The sequence below is a fragment of the Aspergillus sclerotioniger genome (genome assembly GCF_003184525.1).
Source record: "Aspergillus sclerotioniger CBS 115572 chromosome Unknown BO94scaffold_17, whole genome shotgun sequence".
Classification (NCBI taxonomy): domain Eukaryota; kingdom Fungi; phylum Ascomycota; class Eurotiomycetes; order Eurotiales; family Aspergillaceae; genus Aspergillus; species Aspergillus sclerotioniger.
Genome location: NW_020291007.1, coordinates 504,785 through 526,751, shown reverse-complemented (window position 1 = coordinate 526,751; position 21,967 = coordinate 504,785). Strand labels below are relative to the sequence as shown.

Here is a 21,967-nt window from a genome sequence, read left to right as displayed (position 1 = left end):
TTTTCATAGCATCATCGACCTGAGGTCACACTGCAGGGTTCTACAACTCCAGGTGGTGTCAGGGTCCCAGCATGTTCGTCCTCCCAGGTTGTGTCCACACTCCCTGGGCCCCCCCCCCTTGTCCTCCTCGCTCTGTGTATCTCGTGGTTTCTTTCCTAATCCACCCTAGTTGCGACTCCATCGCAGGCTGGACTTTTTTAAACCCGCCCACTTCGGGCGAGTGGCGGCGGAGCTAACAGACTAACTACATTTAGTCCTGCACTCGAGGCGGGGATCTTCCGGTCGCGAACTTCTGCCGCCGGCCAATAAACGGCGCACGTGGTGGCAGAATACCGCTAGATCGACAGTCACCGCCTTCTAGAATCATGGACCCTACCGCTCACCCCGCCAATCAAACACCGCTCCCGGACGCAACCGGCTGACCTGGCAGCGTCCGGCATGGCTAAGCTGTTGTCTCTCCACGCCATCCGATGCCGAGGGATGCACTCGACTCCCCAACAAGGAAGGAGGCCAAGTGAGCAGGTCTGAAATGATGCTTACCTGGCGGGTAGCGCTGCGGAGTATCCGTGTCCTACACGATCATGAGGTGGGGGGGATTTGACATGGAGATGAGGGGTTCCCTCGGGCCTCGACGGTTAACGGTTAAATTTCGCTATCTACTTACACAGTACACACTACTGACTGGATGCGTCGCTCCCATTGACTTGTCAGCCCCTCCTTGCATACGTGCCTGCTGACAGATCTCCAGAGTCAAAATTCCATAGCGGCGCCAATCATGTTCCATATGCCTTGAAGACGACAAGGAGCAGGTTTAGCCAAAGCCCCGATTCATTCAGAAATGCGTGGGGACGGCGGTCGTGGTCACAGCCCGCAGCCGATCTAGATACATATCCAGGACCGATGTTGGTGCCGCAGACATGGAGGATGCATGTCGATACCTAGCCGATTTACTAAGATTAGTACCTTAGTCCGAGGGAATCTTGGCGCTCAGACGCGGCCATCAGCCAGTGGGAGGGCGTCTAGCGATCACGTTGCGGGACACAGTCTTTTTGCTTGATGATAACGACCACATCTACCTGGAACCTTAATCAACATCCGTCCTGGCACCCAGATAATCACACCAATGTATGGCCACATATGATTCGGCGGCGTCTCCACGGTGGACGGACGTATCGGAGGGGATCCCACATGGTAAGAGAACCTGCCGTATCCCTTACCTGGATGAATCTATGGTACGTGGCTGTAAGTCGACCACGAGAGACGGTGGTTGTGCGGTCCAGAAACGTGGGTCATTCTTGTGTCTCGGTCACGGATGAGTGCTGCGGACAACTACTCAGGTTACCTACCATGGAGCTAGATATTCTACCTCCGGAGTACGGAGTCCTGCGCAACGATACCTACCTATCTTAGTAGTACTATCGACCACCGAGACTAGATACTCACCTAGTACTCGGAAGGTTGTTCTGTGTTTCTGGGAGCCAATGACATTCAAGGATTTACCCCGTGCCTGCTCCGTGTATTCCTGATGGCAACGGAATCCCCGTATAGCTCCGGCACCTTGCACCCTGTGGGATAATCTTGCTGATCCAAATTACATGCTACCCCTAATGATCCCGCAACCTCTTCTTCAAATCGCCTTTCGGCTTCTGCAGGGTCCCTTGGAGGCGCCCGTGTTGGTCGATTGCCGTGATCCTTCATCTAGCGTTGGTGAAGCAGCTAGCCACCCTGGCCCGCATCAGTGAGCCCGGGAGCCGAGATACACTGGTCAATGCAGAAGGGACTACACCCATTAGAATTGAAACTGGCCGGGCCGCCTTGCTGGTCTAGCTCGCGCAGAGTTCTCACATTGTCGTCTATGCGAGAATAAACGCGCAAGAGATGGTGGTCAGACGGTACCTCCGTTCTGTATAGAGCGGTCAGGACATTCCAAATGCCGGTCAACCGACGCAGCTTCTGATTCCCTCGCTGATGGGTCAGCCTTGAAACCAGAAAGGATCGAAGGAGTGGCTCATGACGTAATATGAGTTGGTTCATGAGCTGAGTCTCGACGTTGAGCATTAGGGAGGTCGTAGAAAAGCAGGGTACTCTATGATCTATCTCTAGTAAAACCCCCTCGCATCTCGGTTCATGTGATGGTCAGCAAGCATACCGATGAGGTTTTTTCTAGCCTTCTGGATTGATTCGACGGATGTTCTTGCAGTCTTCCGAGAACTGAGCGTACATCCTCGGTGTAAGTTGGTTGTACCGATGCTGCATTATCTTGCATTAAAAATGGTGTCTGTCACTACACTACCAGTACAACATCTATCAAGAGTCCCTCGCCTAATAATGCAAGGTAAACCATATCAGGATATCGAACTATCGACCCGTTGGGTTGCCTTGTTTCATCTTATTGTCATCCCACGCCATACAATCAACCAGCTGACTATAACTGGTTTCTTTTAGTCAAGTCTGTGACCCGATCCTACCATAAGCTGCAAGGTGGGACAGCTGCCGCTGACATGTACAAGGCGGAATCGATACTACTTACATGGATATTTACGAGCAGAGTGCCCCTTGCATAACGCGGCTCTGCCTGCCTCGATCATTGTCTTCGGGTGTCACCTCTCGCAAGGGTTAAGCGGTCTTTTGATGCTTAGCTTCTGGAGTAACCAATCCGACACGAGCATGACAGAGTCAGGCCAACCAGAGCAGCAAGATGTGCCGTCAGCTGCGCATATACTTCCTCAATAAACAACTCAGGTGATTTTGGTTTGGCTTGGCTTGGCTTGCATTTCTATAAGCACTTATATCATTCCTACTCAAGTTTTCAATGTAAATGCCTTGCCTCGGGAATTCACAGCAATGCCAGTACCCGGACATCAAGGCAGCGGCTGGCTGTGCAACCTGATCTGTGAAGTCTTTGCAGGGGTAGCTTTTACCCAAGTAGGCTGAACCCTACTAGTGCTATAAAATATGTCCTCTATTGGTTGGAAGACATGCTGGGATTTACGCTCAGTGTCCCCCTCCCCCAGGCACTTCCAGTGTTGTTGGTTGCGAGTTGTGAGCTGGAGGTAGATTACCTCGAATACTCTACATTATGGGCAGGCTATATGGGCCATTCGGACCGAGTTACTCTCAATACCTCAAAGTGTAATTGAAACACGACATGGTTATTTGCTGGCGACCATGTCCCATAGCCATCCGGATATAACCCCGATCTAAAATAGCGGCTCTGCATATGCCAAAGGCAAAGGTTCGCATTTCTATAGTGAATAGTCAGCAAAAAAGCAAGTCTCAGGATGTGGGTTGACTACACCAACCAATACTTGATCCATATGGTCTGAGCGCGATATAGAATGTCAAAGGTCCTTCCTTTGATATTCATGCTCTAATGGCCATACACGGGCCGTGGATGGGTTATCTCTTAGTCAGCTGTCTGCGCGAATTGGAGCTTGGTTGTGATAGCCGATGAAATGGGCGTTCTGCATATGAACATTTCACATGGAGGTTGCTGGTTCGTTTTTCGCAGAACCATTGTCCAGTTGAAAGAATGAGCACATCCTAGTCGGTGGGATTGCATCTTAATTAGGCCGACGGGCGGCACATCATAATAGTTTTGCATTGAGCAGAAGGCAGTTCTGTCATCTATCGACCGACAGGAAACCCTGGCCGAGTGAGGACTAAGGACGGTGGGGAGGCAACGGTTCTCTTGGGGAAGGAATTCGGGTTACAGTATGTCTCGTTTCGGCAATAGGGGGAAGCTCATAAGAAAAGGAAACTCTCAGTGAGATACGCTGAACTCACCAGGGTCAGAAAGAAAAAAAAAATTCATGATCAATGTTTTCCCACCCAGCAGTCCAAGGAAGACACTGATGGAAAAAAAAGAAAAAGGATTCCCCCGAACCAGAATCGAACTGGTGACTTTCTGATCACAATGAGATATTACAGTCAGACGCCATGAACCAACTAGACCATCGGGGGTTCTGATGTAGTTCCGACGCCGGCTAGCAAATATCAAGCCAATGTCTGTGCACCCGCTAAAGACATAAAAAGATATCCCCCGAACCAGAATCGAACTGGTGACTTTCTGATCACAATACAATATTACAGTCAGACGCCATGAACCAACTAGACCATCGGGGGTTTGTATGATGATGGCCCCTTGGAACTGGTATAAGGCTCTAGAATGCTGGCAATGAGCAGTCCCCCAAGGTGCACCGAGTGGTGCATCGATGTTACCAACTCAACTACCAGGAAAAACAGAAGCCAGAGCTCTAAGTTACTGGGCCGGTAGAGCTAATGAGCTAATACCTTCGGAGGCACTAAGTTTAAGTTCCCTGGACCAGAAAAACTGGTGTCTTTGTCGTCACAATATATGTACAATTACAGCCGAACGCCATAACCGGCCAGACTATCAGGGGTTGGTGGATAGCTCCAAAACCTTTGCCTGTATTTTTAAAATGTTAATCGCAATTATTGAGCACTGATGATATTGGATCTAGGTACTTGCTTAGAATACCAAGCTATATTGCAAAGGTCGGGAGCATGGTAGGATATATATTCTGGATCTGAAAGCAGGATGGGAGGAGACTTTGGGTATACGTAGGGGAAACCGTAGATCCTTCCTTCCGTCCATGACCACACGGCAGTGGACAAGGCAAAATAAGAGACAGAAAAGGAGGAACTCCCCACCTCCTTCGATAGAAGCGTGTATTCCAAGCCCCAGACACTGGAATGCCATCCAGTATCTCGAAGGATGAAGTAAACCTCTACCAGGACCCGCCTCCCCCCCCCACCACCTCCTTCAACCTAAAGACAACTGGCCAGGCTATCCAATGGGGAGATTCGAGGATATGTGCAAGAACAACACAGAGTTATTGTTTGCATTTATAGTGCAACTGTAGCTCCCGAACCACTGCAGCTGCCGGCAGGTCGTTCGACGTAGTATGGCTCGCCAGCCTCTGCACGGCGGCGAGATTCTTCAGACCCCAGCAGAGCCCGTTCTGGTTCGCGTTGCCTTTTGAGATCATCCACACGCTGCCAACCAACGGAGGACCACTGATAAGAAATCCCGATAATTATTTCACCACAGGATAGGCTCCTCCAGGCGACCAGATCCGGGGCCCGTAGCCGCAGCTGCCTTCTGGCAACGGGCAGGGACCATTGGTTGACCGAAGCTAAGGGAGTCAGAAAAGTACGGTCATAGAGCGATCAGGAAAACTGCTCGCATATGGCTCATTATTTTTAACAACCATCTACTCAGTTTATTCGTTGTTCCCACCGATGAGCTGCAGCCTCGGGTAGATATCGTTGCCCGTCGCTCTAGACGATGTTTCAGACAAAACCAAGGGAAAGGTGTTCACGGTTCGACAGACAACCTATCTGCCCGCAGACGGAGATTGTATCTGCAAGATCAGGGTCATGATCTTTCCCGCCTTATGATTGTTGATAGAACCTGTGCGGGAAATGATATCCACACCCGCTATCTAGTCGAAACCGTCTGGCATCGCCTCACAAGGGTAGGGGCTGGTTATTAGCCATCTTTCCAGCGGGATGAAAGAGTTTGCTGTGCATGTGAGTAAGCATCAAGAAGTTAATGATCCCACGGCAAAAGTCATGGCATTGAATAATAGACCAGGGGCAAAAGAACTTGAAAAGATCGAGGCTTACCGGGAGGAAGGGGCCCAAGTAGTGGGCAGATCTCAGTTATATATGACCAGGCTTACTGGAGCCCAGTAGATAGACGAAATAGTTGACATAGGATCGATGGGGAATCATAGGGCCCACTAATATGATATAAACGTAGATTTCAATGGATGGGCTTAGACTTGGGCAATGGTGGCAGAAAACAACTCCAAGCCTGGCCGGGTTTAGACCTGCTACATTTACTGGGTCTATGAATGGTAAGCCGTCATTGTCTGCATACATGCGTTAATCAAGACTTTAGAAAATTGGTGAACAAGTACATCCCGTCGACCTTGCCGCCAGTTCAAGTCCATGACTTTGCACTATATGACGAAGCTAGTTAGTATAATATTTAGAATTGTATGGGATTGGAACTATACTAGACGTTTTTTATCTAGGTACAGGTATATAAAACCCCATCGATAACCATCCTTATAGAATAAGAAGCGGGATCTCGATCTCGATCAGAGATGAGATCATTTTCTCTGAAGACAACCATGTTTGCCTCCAAGCCCTTCTTGTCTCCCACACCAAAGAACATAGTCCAATGGCAACACGATGCTCTATTCCTGGCCTTCAAAGGCATGCCGATACCGATTTTCTCCCGAGCTCCCCAGTGAGGTGACCCCAGTATGCCAGGAATTTCGCTCGAATCGACTTTGAATTTTTCCATAATGACCCACAGTAAGCAAAATCCCATCGAGTTTAGGTAGGATCAATGTGAGGTGTGGAGATGTAATATAGAGATCGAAGTTATAGTCATTCATCTGACGCTCTAAGACCAAATTAGTAACTCATCCGCTCGTTTTGGGCAGCTCACCAACCAAGTGATTCAGGCAGTTGTACATACTAAATCCTAAATATACAGCTAGAGAAGGGAAATAACTTGACGAGGTCTTCAGCGACCTCACGGACCTTGTCTCTGCTGTCTTTGGTTTCTTATTGAGGACTGATTGTATTGTTAGATCGAGCGGGATATTGATGGAATGTCATTTCGCGACTCTCATCCCCTTTCTCGTTGGCGTTATTCTCGGAGAGTCAATGTGGACGTTAGAAGTGAATGATCCTGTATGGCAAGAGGCATGTTTTTATTAGCTGTTAGTTGGTCAGAACATAGTTCTAATCAGGATTGAATAGCTATCACGCATCTCCCATAACCTTGTCAACAGAGAGAAATAATGTTATATCAGGAAAGCCTCTTCACCAGGCTGCCATAATTTGGGCTAGATTCTCCGTATAGCAAGGAAGATCGGTGGCGCTGTCACCCCCAGCAAGAACCACACATATGAGATGTGGATCTCTACCAAATCAACCAGTATACCAGAATAGAAATCTCCAGCCACCTAGTTTCTGACAAGGGAGGATAAATCTAACTTCTTGGAAGGTATCACGAGACAAAGCCCTTCAACCTTGACATCTTTCGCCATGGCGGCGAAGGCCAACATCCTGTTGTATGGCATCATGTAACTTTATGTGTTCTTTCAGCCCAGATTCCCCAAGTTGGCGGGTCTCCATTCCTGCAGTGGGCGGTTCCTCGGGGCAGCATTCCAGGCCTTGAGAATCGGGCATGCACATTCCCCTAGTCGGCCTCGACCAATTGGACGCCCTGTCAGTTGAAATGCCACGTGCCTGCAGTGCCTGTCGCTCCTTGAGGATGTATACCCACCATCTCAAGGAATGATCGAGGGACACTCTAGTTCTGCTGCATAAAGTCGTCGCTCATGTCGTCCTCAAGCGGGCCATATACCAGCGACTGTCATGCTGCAGTCAATCTGTTGATCTCCGCTGCGAACACACCCAGAGAAGCGGATCCTCCTCCACCATGTCCCGCTTGGTGAACTACTTTCCCACGATAACAGCGTTTATCGCTTTTATACTCAGCTTACTATGTCTCTTCGCAGGCACACAATTGACCGTCCTGCCCGGGGCCGATATCCTCACAGTTAGTTGATTCTCGTCTGTCTGGCACTGTATCGGATCGGTGAACTGAAACATCCATGAACTAGGTCTTTCCTTCGAATAGAAGCCAGAACACCGGCATACATGACTTCTACTCAATCTACGTCATGTCGTACTGTGAGGGGGATCTCATGTCAGGGAACAGGCGGTTCATGAATTGCTCCAGAGCCTCGTTGCCCTTCGCTTTTGACCCTTCAGCCGTGCTGTTAGAAGAGACTGGGAATACCACCTCACTGTTGAACCTGGGGTGGCCCGACACCATCACGGATGATTTCCATGCCTTCGGCATGACCAGCCGAAGTATGGGGCCCCTCTACTGCATTGGGGCCGGGGTTGCTGGCCTGGCGATAGTGGGCAGGCTATGGTGGACGATCCGGCGCGGACCACGGCAGTCCGTGATCGAGTTAGTGCTATTACTGGTAGGGTCCTTCCCCAAAGGTATAATTCGTATGGTACTGGCCATTGACAGCGATCCAGTCGGGTTTCGCCATGCTCGGAATCTCCTCAATCATTGCCACGGTTATCGCGTTCCAATTTGTCGGTCTGATCAATGATCATGGTCGGGATACCGACGTGAGTGCCCAGTATGGACCACAATTTTTGGGGATGACATGGGCAGCCACGGGGTTGTTGCTGGGGGGTGGCATAACCAGTTTGGTGATGGTTTTGCTCGATCGCAGCCGGTCAGACCTAGCCACCCCTGCAGACGACCCTGGTGATGAAATGAAATCGGACCAGGTATCGGTCAAATCAAGTGCAGGGCCGTCGGACGCGGAGGCGGAGGCGGAAACGGAAAAGGATGGAAACCACTGATCGAAAGGACTTGATAAGAGCGGATTGGTTGCAGGGGGTAGATAGTGCGGGTAGAAAAGGATCGAAATGTACCGAATTCAGACCGGGCTATAGAAGATGAAGCTATTGGGGAAGGGGGCGGATGGCCTGGACGGGGTTATCTTGGGGTCAAGAGCGTCCAGGATGTATAAAGACCCACAGAAACCCCATGAAAGGGATTCTACGACCGTCCATTGTTCATGTTGATCGCACCCAGTGGGGGGTAGTGTTGCTGGGGAAGAACCGGTCACGTCACCAGTGGAGGGGGATCGGGTGAGGGTCGAATGACATGGGCGCATGGCCCCTCCTGCGCTGCTCGTTCCCGGCATCGTCCAGCGCTACCGCCGGCCTGACAACCCCCAGTGGGTCTGAATGATGATGATGTTAACGACATCCTTCCTATGTAATGGACGACGATGTTGTTCCTGAGATGATGTAGTTGACAGGGAAACTGCCCGTAAGCCATGATGGTCAGCGATCAAGGGGAGTCATACTGGCTGTAAATCTCCGAGACTGCCAGACAATCTGCCCGACTTTCACCCGCCGGACCAAAGGACTCACTAGTACAGAGTATAGCCGTAGTCGACATCGCGATGGCACTGTTGCACATGCGACACCTGCACAGACGGCCGTGTCTGGTGCGGAATCAACCGGGTTCCTCCCTCCGGTGGCCTCTGATTGGGATTCAAGCCAAGGGGAAAAGTAAGGAGGTCCCCATGCAGGCCTGAATCGCCCGCACCGCCAATCCGCATTAGGCTGCGTCATCGCCGCTCATTGGAACGGTTGGCACTGGTCCTGTTGGGCCTCATCCATTAAGTCATACTCCCGTTCGCTCTCCCCCACTTGCTGGAGCGAAGGTAGGGTATCGTGAGGTTGTGCACTCTAGAGGCAAGTGCCCCCCTTGGCTCCCAGTTCGTCCCGGGCGGTCCATTCACCGTCGCACCTTCCCTACGTTTCCATCGTGCCTGCCTCATTCCCTCATTTCCCTCATTCCCCCCTCGTGAATATACTTTATATACCCCTCCATCCCCCCTCCTCTCACCACTCTTTTCTCTCCATCATCCTTTGTCTTCCCTTTCACAGTCACCACCTCCTCTTGTGATCAACACTTGCCTGTCTTCTCTTCTCCTCTCTTATCTATCAACCATCTAAGTACTCCCTCTACTACTGCACACTTCCTCTCCATCTACCTGTCCCTCTCATCACTGTTCTACATCATGGGCAAAAAAGCCATTCAGTTTGGCGGTGGTAACATCGGCCGTGGCTTCGTCGCAGAGTTCCTCCACGAGGCCGGCTATGAGGTCGTCTTCGTCGACGTCGTCGACAGTGTCGTCGAGTCCCTGCAGAACACCAAGTCGTATGATGTCACTGAGGTCAGCGAGGAGGGTGAGAGCACCAAGACCATCACCAACTACCGTGCTATCAACTCCAAGCATAACGAGAGCGATGCCATCCAGGAGATCGCCACGGCTGATATTGTGACGTGCGCCGTGGGCCCCAACATCCTCAAGTTTATTGCCCCAGTGATCGCCAAGGGTATCGATGCCCGCACCGAGTCGAAGCCCGTGGCTGTCATTGCTTGTGAGAATGCCATTGGAGCTACTGACACACTGCACGGCTTCATCAAACAGCACACTAGCTCGGGCCGGGTCGAGTCCCTGTATGATCGCGCCCAGTTCGCCAACTCTGCCATTGACCGGATCGTCCCCAGCAGCCTCCCAACAATGGTCTCAACGTCCGGATCGAGAAGTTCTATGAATGGGCCGTCGAGAAGACCCCCTTCGGCTCCGTTGGTCATCCAGATATCCCTGCTATCCACTGGGTCGACAACCTAGAGCCCTACATTGAGCGCAAACTCTTTACTGTCAACACCGGCCATGCTACTACGGCCTACTTTGGCCACATCCGGGGCAAGAAGATGATTGCGGATGCCCTGGAGGACCAGGAGATTCGTGGCCTCGTCCACAAAGTTCTCGACGAGACTGCCTCGCTCATCGTGTCTAAGCACGGCATTTCCGAACAGGAGCAGAAGGAGTACGTCGACAAGATCATCAGCCGCATCTCCAACCCTTACCTCGAGGACAACGTTGACCGCGTGGGACGTGCTCCACTTCGCAAGCTATCCCGCAAGGAGCGGTTCATCGGACCGGCCTCTCAACTGGCGGAGCGCGGCCAGAAGTACGACGCCTTGATGGACGCTGTGGAGATGGCGCTGCGCTTCCAGAACGTTCCTGGCGACAATGAGAGTGCCGATCTGGCCAACATCCTCAAGGAAAAGTCTGCGGAGGATGCCACCAGTCATCTGACCGGCCTGGAGAAGGATCACTCATTGTATCCTGCCGTGCTGGAGCGGGTGCGCAAGGTGCAGGAGGAGACGAAGTAAGAGCCGCGTTGTTCTTGCAATGTCGAGATTCATAATGTTCACGATTACGATTACGAAAACTGCGAATGCATTCCGAGTCGATCACGGACACGAATGTCCAAATGCATGTACAACTGGCTCTGCCGCTGGACGGATATGAGCCATCTGGATTACGGCGAACAATGGTCGGCGCGGATTGAGCATGGGCATGGGAAATGGTTTAGCACAGTCATACAATGTTAATGATGTACTTAGTTGCCGGCAGCTAAGACTAAGGAATACATAACTTTAAGAGTGAAACCGCACTGGTATCTCGTAGGCGTAACGTAGAATTGATCACAACTTACTATCCACCCACCGGGGCTTCCGTTTCTCCACAAAGGCGCACAGGCCCTCCTTGATATTGTCACCCGCGTTCAACCGCTCCGACCAGACCTCAATCAGGCGGCTCGATGCCTCGTCCGCCCCCAAGCCCTCCCATCCCAGCTTGACGCCCTCACGACTTACCACCACCGCATCAGGACTATTTGCCGCAATCTGGGTCGCGACCTCTACCGCACGCTCCACCACATTCCCCTCCGCAGGCACCACCTCATTCACGAATCCCCATCGCAGTGCCTCCGCCGCGTCCACTCGCCGCCCCGTCAAAGCCATCTCCATTGCCCGCTGCCGTCCCACCGTCCGCACCAACCGCGGCAACGCCCCCGCCCACGCCACCACTCCGCGCTGCACCTCCGGCAGTCCGAAATAAGCCTTTTCAGCGGCGATAACCAAATCCGCATTGAGAATCATTTCGCATCCACCACCGAGACAGAGACCGTTCACGGCGCAGATGATGGGCTTTTTGCCGCTGCGGCGAGAGAGGCCGCCGAAGCCGGTGGGAGGCATGCTTACAGCGTGGTTTGACTTTGTTTCGGGTGTAGGTTTGGGCTGCACAGTATTGTTCCATTCTGTTTGTGAATTGTTAGTATTGTGTATGTGTGGAATTGGCGATTAGGATACAAAAAAGGGGATTTGAGGGGATGGATGGAGATAAGTAACCTTTTAAATCCGCGCCTGCGCAAAAAGCTCGTCCCGCACCGGTTAATATCCCTACTCGGATGGAGGGCTCTTCGTCCATCCAGGTCCAGATGGCGTGGAGTTCTTGGTGGCCGGCGGAGGCGATGCTGTTTAGGGCGTTTGGGCGGGACAGTGTGACGAGGAGGATGGAGGGGGTGGGTTGGCTGAGTGTTAGGGTTTTGGGGGAGGGGAGATTGAGAGGGGGCATTTTTGATTTTGATTTTGCTTTTTTTGGGGGAAGACTTTTGGTTGGTTGGTAGGTTGGTTGGTAGGTTGGTTGGTTTAGGGTGCGGAGTTGGTTGAGATTGTGGTAGGGTTGGGATAGAGTGTTGTTTGGAGAGGGAGAGGGAGAGTTGGATGTGATGTTAAAGAAGTGTTGGAGTATGGAGTTGCCGAGGCCCGGGGAGTATCTAGGGGATTGGATTTAGCATTGGCAGTGCGGAGAAGACAGGCTAGTTCGGGGCTAGCTCCCGCGTGGGTATCATCTCCGGTCTGGTCTGGCCAGTATCTAAGTACGTAGCCACAACTCTCATGATTATCATGCGTTTCTTTTATTGATATAGTGTAATAATATCAAGAGGAAAGTTCTACGGGTAGCTAAATCCAGCAATCAATCAGTCGTCAATCAATCATCTAGCCACGCCCCCGCAACGCCGCCAACTCCATACTCGCACAGAACTACGTGGTATCCAGCTCATGCAATAGACGCTCAGCTCTTGTTGATCCAGCCGCTGTGCACCATGAAATCGTAGATTCGACTCGACTTGGTACTGTCGATCTACAGATGGTTAGCATGTATCTATCTGCGATTATCTGGCGACGAGGCCTACCTTGCATATGGTGCGCGCGTCTTTTTTCTTTAAACTGCCGCCCTGTTTCATCGATTCTTTCAGCATCGTCTCCTTGATCACTAGGTACGGCTTCGGTTGCATGTGCAGTACGTTGCACACCTCCACTTCCTCTTTTGTCAGCAGGTGCAGATCTGGCGCCCCTTCGTTCTCCAGCTTCCATGGAATCACTCCGTTCAGTGGCGGAATCACAAACTTGGTCTTCGCTGGCTGCGGCGTGCTGACACCATCCCCGTTGGTGGCCGCAAAGGCCCGGTCGAAATCGTTCATCGGCTGACTGACAGGCTCCGGCGCTTTGGGTGTGCCGGACACCTTCTGCAGCCGGAGAGGAAGCTCCGGAGTTGTCAGCTGACTGGCAGCGGTCGGCTGTTCAGGTTGCTGCACCTGTTTTGCCGGTCGCGTGCTGGCGAACCGGTCGAATGAGCCTTGCGGCACCAGTCGCTGCGCTCGCTGCTGTTTCTCTTGTTCGTATTTCTCTCCGCCTTTGAGATCGCCGATCCCCATCTGGCGCCATTCCTGGAGCTGTGTGATGGCCAGTCGCAGGTTATGTTCGTACTCCAGACCCTTGTTGAACTCCTCAAAGTCATCATGGTTCATCATCCGAGCAAATGGCTTCGCCTTGTTCAGCAGGTCGCGCTCCTCCTTCGTGCGCTTCTTCTCCAGTGCTGTGTTCTTGCGATACTCAAGGAGACTGTGCTCGAAGAGGACCTTCTTGCGCTCCGTGCGCGCCGTAAGCCGCGAGTTGTAGATATCCACGACTGTCATCTTCAGTTCCATTTCCGCATCCGTCTCGCCGTTTGCTGTCTCGCCCGCACCAGGTTCGAACGTCATGTGTTGCACCGCTTCTTCGGCCTCATTCATGAACTCCGTCTCGAACTCCAACCGACCCGGCATGTATCCCTGCACTTCGTGACATGCCGGTACACTGGCCGTAGGTTTCTGCTTTGGTGTCGTGGGCGGCGCTGCCTTTGCCGCCTCTTTGCGCTCCTCAATGCGCCGTTTCTTCCGTGACTGGAACTCCTCCTTCGAGATAGCCTCTGACAGCCGTTTGTCATCCGGGTCGGCGCGTTCTGGCAATGGGAAGTTTGGGCTGTCGATGTAGGCACTGACGTAGTGGTCTCGGACCTCCTCCTTGGTGCGGTAGCCACCGATGTGGTCTGCGATGTCCGCCCATGACCCCAGCCCGTAGATCTCCGCACCCTCCAACAACAGGAGCTCCTCATCTGCACCCCAGTCTTCCTCGAAGATCGGAACCGAGTTCTGCTCGATCACTTGGAACGGATGTGTTGACGGGTCATGGTTCTTGGACTTCTCTCCGGCAGCGAAGCAGGGGACGCAGAGATCATATTCATGGCAGGTGGGATGGGCGCAGGATACGCGGACCTAGAGGGGCCAGCTGATTAGATCAGGCCAAGTGGCAGTGAGGTCACAAGGACACAGATCGCAAGACTGTACCGTCGAAGTCACGTCAACCGAGCAGATATCACAGTGATATTTGGTGCCCGCTTCAGTGCCGCGCGAGGCGGTCTTCTTCCGTATTACACCCATCGGTCGCGGGTCCCTTTCATCCTCCACTGTTCCCGGATCCGTTTCGACCACACCGGCACGCCCTCCAGTAGATCGAGAGGGCAACTTGGAGCTAGAAAGAGAGGAGGGTTACGCGATGGGCGAGATGGTGGACTGGAGAACGTCGGTAGCGCAAAGGGATGTACGTCTCCGCAGTCGACTAGCGGGGGGTGGGAAATGCCGGGGAAACAACAGTGGAGTAAGCTTGGAGTCCCGGAAGAGCTTGTCCGACAGGCGAGGGCTCCAGAACAGACGATTCGGAACCACCGACAAGCTTTCTGGGGATGGCGGAGAGATTGTGACAGCTGATGTCGCAGTAAACTTGGATCGATCGCGTATCGCCGGTGGACGATTCGAGGTTCTGGGGGCGGTGGCTGAGTTCTGGGGCTAGTGCGCTGCGGTTGCCCGATCGAGCCCTAGCCTCGATCCGGGACGACACCGCCTCATGTTCAGGAGAGCGATGCCTCAGGCGGGCTATCCATCAGCGGGTGGTCAGGCACCAAGGCACTGATAATTCAGGCAACGCTGTTCCTGGGCCAATCAAGGGTGGGGGGCGCGCCCGCTATTCTATTTTGGACTCGGGCCCCCTTCCCCTCCTCAGCCCTCAGTACTCAGGCAAAGAGTTCAGCCTCCCCGACCCTGTTTGTTGGTTTGTTCTCGCGGTGGCCGAACTCTTGTCGTTCGCTCTCCATCGCTCAGTCCCTTCCCCCCTCTCCCCCTCTGCCCCCCCAATCGCCTTATCACCGTCTCTCCCTAAATCCAAACCCGGGTCGATCCTCCTGTGTGTTCTATCGTGTTCCCGGCCCTGGTTTCTACATTGCGATTCCGTTTGTCTCTCAAGCGCACTGTATAAACTTGTGGTGGTTCCCCTGTTGTCGCCCAATCGCTGGTTCCTGAACTACCTCTCCTTCTGTGTTGCTGACCGCTGTGGCTGTGGCGGTTCTGCATTTTATCACTGCACTTGACTGGTCTGGCTAATTCGCCCTCCTCTGCCAGGCCTCCGACCAGTTGTGGCCTCCTATTTCTCTCCTTTTCTCTTTTTTAAATCGTCTGTCACAAAACAGACTGATCTTCTTCCTGCTACTCCCCCTCACTCTCCCTCCTACGTCCTGGATACTTCTACTTAACCACCGTTACAATGTCGTGGAAACTCACTAGAAGTACGTACTGTCCATTCCCGGTGGTTCCTTTGTCCTGCATACTGGGTGCTAATTAATCCCTCATACAGAACTTAAGGAGACGCACCTTGCTCCTTTGACCCAAACGTTCACCCGATCCTCCTCCACATCTACCATCAAAGGTGATTCTGGCGAAGAAACCCCTGTTGTCTCGCAACCCCCGAGCATCTCTACAACCAACTCCAATGGAATCAGTATGTTCTTTCGTCTTGTCCCTTTCCCCCTCTGCCGACCGTCTAACTTTCGCAAAGATGCCTCGGAGTCGCTCGTCTCGCCGCCCGTGGCCCCTGTCAAGCCCGGGATCTTGATCGTCACCCTCCACGAAGGGCGAAGCTTCTCCCTTTCCCCTCATTACCAACAGATCTTCAACTCGCATTTCCAAACCAACAGTTCATATGGCATGCGTCCAAGCTCCTCGTCATCCCACTCCGCGCACGGCCAGGCCGCCTCCTTCGTACAAAGCGGCCGTCCTCAGTCGACCAGTGGAGGGATCAATGCCGCTCCCACCATTCACGGTCGGTATTCGACCAAGTACCTTCCCTACGCACTTTTGGATTTTGAGAAGAACCAAGTCTTCGTCGACGCCGTTTCAGGGTCGCCCGAGAATCCCCTGTGGGCCGGAGACAACACCGCTTATAAATTTGACGTGTCGCGCAAGACGGAATTGAATGTTCAGCTTTATCTCCGGAACCCGGCAGCCCGGCCCGGTGCTGGTCGCAGCGAGGATATCTTCCTTGGAGCTGTCAAGGTGCAACCCCGCTTCGAAGAGGCCCAGCTACATGCGGAAGACCCCAAGTCTAAGAAGGCGCCACAAGAGCGCCAGCTGGGCCAGCTTGGCGCCGAATGGCTAGATCTTCAGTTCGGCACCGGCTCCATCAAGATCGGTGTCTCGTTCGTCGAGAATAAGCAACGCAGCATGAAGCTGGAGGACTTCGATTTGCTAAAGGTGGTGGGTAAGGGTAGTTTCGGCAAGGTCATGCAGGTCATGAAGAAGGATACGGGTCGAATCTACGCCCTCAAGACTATCCGCAAAGCGCACATTATCTCACGGTCGGAAGTCACCCACACCCTTGCTGAAAGATCCGTGCTTTCTCAGATCAACAACCCCTTCATTGTCCCCCTGAAGTTTTCCTTCCAGTCCCCGGAGAAGTTGTACCTCGTTCTCGCATTCGTAAACGGCGGTGAGTTGTTCCACCACCTTCAGCGCGAGCAGCGCTTCGATATCAACCGTGCCCGTTTCTATACTGCTGAGCTGCTCTGTGCACTGGAGTGTCTGCATGGCTTCAAGGTCATCTACCGTGATCTCAAGCCGGAGAACATCCTCTTGGATTACACTGGCCACATTGCTCTTTGTGACTTCGGTCTGTGCAAACTGGACATGAAGGATGAAGACCGGACAAACAGTAAGACACTTGAATCATTCTGATTTGACATTTCTAACATTTTGGGCAGCTTTCTGTGGCACCCCTGAATACCTTGCACCCGAACTTCTGCTCGGAAATGGGTACACAAAGACCGTTGATTGGTGGACGCTGGGTGTTCTCCTTTATGAGATGCTCACAGGCCTTCCCCCGTTCTATGATGAGAACACCAACGATATGTACCGGAAGATCCTTCAGGAGCCCCTGACCTTCCCCAGTACCGACATCGTTCCCCCGGCCGCTCGCGATCTGCTGACCCGACTGCTTGACCGCGACCCACAACGTCGGTTGGGAGCCAACGGTGCAGCGGAGATCAAGTCGCATCACTTCTTCGCCAACATTGATTGGCGCAAGCTGCTTCAGAGGAAGTACGAGCCAAGCTTCCGTCCGAACGTGGTATGCAATTATTCTGATATAGTTTCCTTCGTGATGAAGATTACTAACATGTGCAGATGGGCGCTCGCGACATTACCAACTTTGACCGGGAGTTCACCAGCGAAGCCCCACAAGATTCATATGTGGACGGACCAGTCCTGTCGCAGACTATGCAGCAACAGTTCGAAGGCTGGTCCTATAACCGGCCAGTTGCCGGCCTCGGGGATGCTGGTGGCAGTGTGAAGGACCCATCTTTTGGTAGCATCACTGAGTAAGAAAGTGGTATGTTGTCAGTTGACTTGAGCAACAATATGCTCTTTCAAGACATAAAGGGAAGTTGTTTGAGACAATTTCTTTGCATCTCACCTTTACTCCTCGTGCATATTCTTTGCATAGCTCGAGCACTTGCTTCATTGCTGGCTCTCCTTATCCCTACAAGCACCAGGGGTATACGGTATCTTTCTGTTGGAATCCGTTCTCTGTGGCGGTGATCTCGGCTGAGCGCTTGTGTTTTTCTACCTTGTTTTGCATCTGAGGTACAATGAGGCAGGTCCCTTTCGTGCATTTCTCATATCCTGTCATTACCACCTCTTTTTGACTGCCGTGTCATTTACCAATTTGTCTCGGGCTTGCACCAGTGATTTGCTTCGATCTCCGAAGGTTAGGATGATGGCACGCATCCAGCAGAGTCTGCTTATGGCCTCCAAATGCCTGGGGAACCGGTCCGTCCGTCCTGTTTCTGATCTGCTGTCCGATCCTCCCCTGCTTCGGCGGAACACGGATTGCTTCTGGGGAAGCTGAATCCATTTGGGTCGATTTACATATCAAAGTACACATTTGAGCGGTCCTGATTTAGACCTTTTACTTAGCTGTTTCCTTTATGTTACTGTTCACATTTCGTGGGTGCTTCTGCGCGCGCTGGGACGGCTTCAGGCAGTTGATGGTAAGGGTGTTGATTGACATGGCTGGCTCATAGACAATGGAATTATCTACATCTGAATCACTCTTTCTCATGGAGACTATAACTGTACACATTCCAACCATCTCGTGCGGGGACTCGTTAAACTGTCTGAAGGAATAGGAGAGTGCTTGGATGATCATCACTTCAAATCGTTCAAACAGGGTGATAGTTACAGGTCGAGAGAACTGGAAAAAAGATACAGATCAAAGTGTTCAAGGAGTCTCAAAAGCTGGGTCAAGAAAAAAAAAACATAAGATTGAATCATAACAGACGAGCAATGTAGAAGAAGAATAACGCAAACAGTTCTAGAAGATAAAGTTATGTAAGGAGATAGATAGGTACCCCAAGCAAGCCAGGTTGAGAACCGTGCCAACAATACACGAAATGATTTTCCTCTTCACTCCTGCAGAATTAATGAAAGCCTCCACTTCAATCACATCACGTCAGCTCTTTCACTTTGATCACGCTTCGGTCTCCTCGGCCTCCTCAGCTTCCTCGACCTCCTCCTCAGGCTCGTCGCCATTGGCTGCCGACTCGGCATCTTCCTCATCCGCATTTACATCAATCAGGGACTCTAATGACGGAGGCTCAGGGACCACCACTCCTTCCTTCTCGAGACGGATATACTCATCCCACTCTGGGAAGAGGTCATCGTCCGCGGCGATGTCAGGGCAACCCGGAGGAATACCAATGAGACGGGCAATCTTGGTTTTTCCGGAGCCCTCTAAAGACTCCTTCCATTGCGCGACGAGTGCAGGGGCACGGGAAGGCTTGTAGGTCTGTGCAAAGAGGACAGATTCCGCCAGACGGTTGGTACGCACTAGGAGATCGATGCAACCGTCGATATCGCCCATGGACCAGAAGGTGGAAAAGGCGACGTTGTGGAGACCGGATTCCGAGGCTTGCTCGGCCAGCTGGCGCAGACCATCCTTGTTACCGCTGGCGGTCTGCAGAAGGAGGAGCGAGCCAACATCCTTGGCGTTGGTGAAGCATTCCTGGGCCAGGGCCAGGTTCCATCCTGCCAGGGCGGCATCTCCGACAATCTTCCACTTGTGCTCGACATTGGCTTCGCGGGCAATCTCCAGGGCGATGTCGAGGTTGTTGAGCCCGAGTGCCAGCTCGAACCGGTGCTCCTGGTCAGTCGCCACCTCGAGGGCCATTTCTTTATAACCCTGGCCTTCAAGGAATCGCGCAACCTTGTTCATCTGATCCTGGGGGACATCCTTGAGCAGCTCAGCCGCCATGTCCATGTCTCCACGCAGAACCACGGTCTGATATTCGACCATGCTGAGAGAGAGGCCGAAAGATACGACGTTGACGTCCTTGTCAGCCAGGTAGACTCTGCCATCGCGGGGCAGGTAACCCAGGACATACGTCCCCTGGTCAAAGTGGGAGATGGTGTAGGTCTGGTCGCCGACGAGGTAGTTCAGGCGGTTCGTCGAATTAGTGTAGATGAAGCAGTCTCCAACCCATTGACCTGTCCGAACGGACTCGTTGATGTCGGTGACAACCTCGAAAGCGGACTCCACACCATCCTCATCGGCCTCACCAGCGTTGAGACCATTGATGTAGTTCTCCCTGGAAAAGCGAAGAACGTAGAAAGTATCCTCACAGGCAAGGGTTACCAGCTCGCCAGACTCGGACCAGTAGACCTGTTCGGTTTGTTAGCGAGAAGCCACCTGGTTTCGCCGTGGATGGGCACACTTACGGCCTTCGGGTCGACTTCAATGCGTCGGACCAAGTTACCTGTCTCCCAGTCGAACATGCCAATACCTCCTTGTCCCTTAACACCAAGAAGCACACCATCGGTAAGCCCCTCGGCTTGGAAGCCAACGTCCAGGCCACCGCTCACTTCCTTGAAGTTCTTGAAGATCTTGACGCTGGTGGTGGACTCTCTAATAGCGTAGTCGTTGCTGTTGTCCTTGGAACCCCATGCGAAGTCCAACGCCTGTCCAAAAGCTTTGTTCCTCCAGGCAAGGGCAGTGTAGATGATATACTCGCCATCACCACATACCGAAACGAAACGCCCGTTGGGGGAGTGAGACAACGTCTGGGGATAGACCTCACAAGATCCCAACTCCTTAGTGGGCAAAGACAGTGGAGCTCCATCCTTGATGCTAGCATCACCACCCTTGATGACAGTAGAGACAACCTCGTTGTGTCTGGCCCAAATGACCTTGCCAGATCCGTCCATTGAAACGGCCGGCTCCTCCCGGCCCATCTTCACAACCACCGCACCATCGTCGAAACCCATCGCAACCCCCTGCCTGCCACGCTGATAGGCGATACACCAGGCGCGTTCCAAACCGTAGCTTAGCGACTGCTCCAACCGGTATGTATTCGCATGCCAGATCTTGATGGTTCCATCCTCCGATCCAGAGATGATAACCGGCAATTCCGGGTGATAACAGGCAAACGAAACGTTACTCGTATGTCCTTCCAGGGTTGCAATAAGCGCCTTCGTCGTGTAATCCCAGATCTTGACAGTCCTGTCATCTGATGTCGTGAGAAGGTATGGCTTATCCGCTTGGGGATAGTAGTCGACATGGTTCACGCCCTTAGTTTCATGGGCCTCCAGGGTGAAGTTGGCGTGCGGTGAGCCAAGACTCCAGATCTTGACGGTGCGGTCCAAGCAAGCAGATGCGAAGGTGTTCGTATCTTTAGGGTTGATCGATAGTCCCATCACATAGTGACTATGGCCTTCGTACACCTGGACACACTTCCAGCCCTTCTCCCAGTCCCAGAGCTTGATCGTCATATCATCGGACGCTGTAAGAACGAAGGGTTGAGTGGGGTGCACTGCAATAGAACGAATGTAATCTGGGTGAGCCTCAAACGAGGCGATCTTCTCGGAGGTATTGTAATTGTAGACGCGAAGTTGGAAGTCGTCGGATCCGCAGACGATCCAGTTTTTGCGAGCGATAAACCGACCGGCTCGTACAGGAACATCAGTGAGTTCGAATGTTTTGATAATTGACTAGATATATTAGTGATTAGCAGTGTATCATGGTTGGTTTGTCTCTGGACAGCTCACCTGGGTCTCATAAGACCAGATGTATACATGACCTGTGTGTCCAATTAGCGCATTCAACCCGATGGCTCAAATCCTCAACGCACCGCTATATAACGTCGTGAGAATCTATGACAGATTAGTATCAATCAACGAACCGGGGACGATTGGGTACTCACCCATGGCTCTGTGGGATGGAAATCAATGCCCTTCACCCGCTCCGAGCGGGCGAACAGCTGTCTCTGTAGGACACAGCAACAATCAGCATCTTGTCATTGTTCGCAGGTATATATCCCCAACTACAGCCCCTCACCGAGCAGGGGCACCTTATCTCCGCAACACAGCTCGTACCTTGACATCCAATTTCATGTTGTGTGGGGAAGGAGAGTCGCGACTATGTGCGGCGTCGGAGAACGGGCAATGAGAAGGAGGGGAAACCAGGCCACGAGCCGCTCAAACAGCCACCCGTGTATGGAAAGGATTCCCGAGGAGAGGCTGGATAAGATCGCAGAGAGAAGAAGGAAAGTCCCTGACCGGAATGGCCAGCAAGGTCAATGCAGATGTTCAGGGACTGGCAGCGATGTGTCCACAAGGAGACGGAATCCCGCCAGCTATCTGCAATCGGCTAGCCACATGGGGCTCACCGCCTACGCTTCTGATTCCATACATCCCAGCTGGTCTCAGCACTCGATGCGATGTCCACCATAGATACATGGGGCGAAGGATGGAT

At 52.5% G+C, this 21,967-nt stretch overlaps 6 protein-coding genes and 2 non-coding genes across 8 annotated transcripts; 3 read left to right on the top strand and 5 right to left on the bottom strand.

Moving 5' to 3' along the window:
* Positions 1 to 3,876: 3,876 nt before the first annotated feature.
* Positions 3,877 to 3,963, bottom strand: BO94DRAFT_t181. Its single transcript has one exon. It is a non-coding gene; the product is annotated as a tRNA-Tyr (tRNA).
* Positions 3,964 to 4,038: 75 nt separating this feature from the next.
* On the bottom strand, positions 4,039 to 4,125 carry BO94DRAFT_t180. Its single transcript has one exon. It is a non-coding gene; the product is annotated as a tRNA-Tyr (tRNA).
* Positions 4,126 to 7,489: 3,364 nt separating this feature from the next.
* On the top strand, positions 7,490 to 8,902 carry BO94DRAFT_598629 (SUR7/PalI family protein; the record flags this gene model as incomplete). Its single annotated transcript, XM_025616287.1, has 3 exons — positions 7,490 to 7,609; positions 7,674 to 8,045; positions 8,104 to 8,902. The coding sequence occupies 3 exons, from the start codon at positions 7,490 to 7,492 to the stop codon at positions 8,437 to 8,439; spliced, it is 828 nt and encodes a 275-aa protein (XP_025466567.1). The 3' UTR covers positions 8,440 to 8,902.
* A 772-nt stretch (positions 8,903 to 9,674) lies between these two features.
* BO94DRAFT_566740 (mannitol-1-phosphate 5-dehydrogenase) lies at positions 9,675 to 11,127 on the top strand (the record flags this gene model as incomplete). The annotated part of the gene is made up of 2 exons (XM_025614581.1): positions 9,675 to 10,184; positions 10,205 to 11,127. The coding sequence occupies 2 exons, from the start codon at positions 9,675 to 9,677 to the stop codon at positions 10,838 to 10,840; spliced, it is 1,146 nt and encodes a 381-aa protein (XP_025466566.1). The 3' UTR covers positions 10,841 to 11,127.
* A 28-nt stretch (positions 11,128 to 11,155) lies between these two features.
* On the bottom strand, positions 11,156 to 12,400 carry BO94DRAFT_518873 (enoyl-CoA hydratase/isomerase family protein; the record flags this gene model as incomplete). The annotated part of the gene is made up of 2 exons (XM_025610048.1): positions 11,861 to 12,400; positions 11,156 to 11,769 (listed from the first exon to the last, which is right to left on the bottom strand). Exons 1-2 carry the CDS (start codon positions 12,084 to 12,086, stop codon positions 11,156 to 11,158), a joined length of 840 nt encoding a protein of 279 aa, XP_025466565.1. The 5' UTR covers positions 12,087 to 12,400.
* A 52-nt stretch (positions 12,401 to 12,452) lies between these two features.
* On the bottom strand, positions 12,453 to 14,626 carry adaB (chromatin-binding transcription regulator ADA2). Its single transcript, XM_025611964.1, has 3 exons — positions 14,182 to 14,626; positions 12,709 to 14,109; positions 12,453 to 12,656 (listed from the first exon to the last, which is right to left on the bottom strand). The coding sequence occupies exons 1-3, from the start codon at positions 14,272 to 14,274 to the stop codon at positions 12,588 to 12,590; spliced, it is 1,563 nt and encodes a 520-aa protein (XP_025466564.1). The 5' UTR covers positions 14,275 to 14,626; the 3' UTR covers positions 12,453 to 12,587.
* Positions 14,627 to 15,430: 804 nt separating this feature from the next.
* Positions 15,431 to 17,541, top strand: BO94DRAFT_557434 (serine/threonine-protein kinase; the record flags this gene model as incomplete). Its single annotated transcript, XM_025613927.1, has 5 exons — positions 15,431 to 15,452; positions 15,521 to 15,664; positions 15,722 to 16,873; positions 16,923 to 17,287; positions 17,344 to 17,541. 5 exons carry the CDS (start codon positions 15,431 to 15,433, stop codon positions 17,539 to 17,541), a joined length of 1,881 nt encoding a protein of 626 aa, XP_025466563.1.
* Positions 17,542 to 18,218: 677 nt separating this feature from the next.
* On the bottom strand, positions 18,219 to 21,820 carry BO94DRAFT_536220 (coatomer subunit beta'). The gene is made up of 6 exons (XM_025611963.1): positions 21,589 to 21,820; positions 21,417 to 21,479; positions 21,345 to 21,366; positions 21,262 to 21,293; positions 19,936 to 21,204; positions 18,219 to 19,879 (listed from the first exon to the last, which is right to left on the bottom strand). The coding sequence occupies exons 1-6, from the start codon at positions 21,604 to 21,606 to the stop codon at positions 18,689 to 18,691; spliced, it is 2,595 nt and encodes an 864-aa protein (XP_025466562.1). The 5' UTR covers positions 21,607 to 21,820; the 3' UTR covers positions 18,219 to 18,688.
* Positions 21,821 to 21,967: the final 147 nt, after the last annotated feature.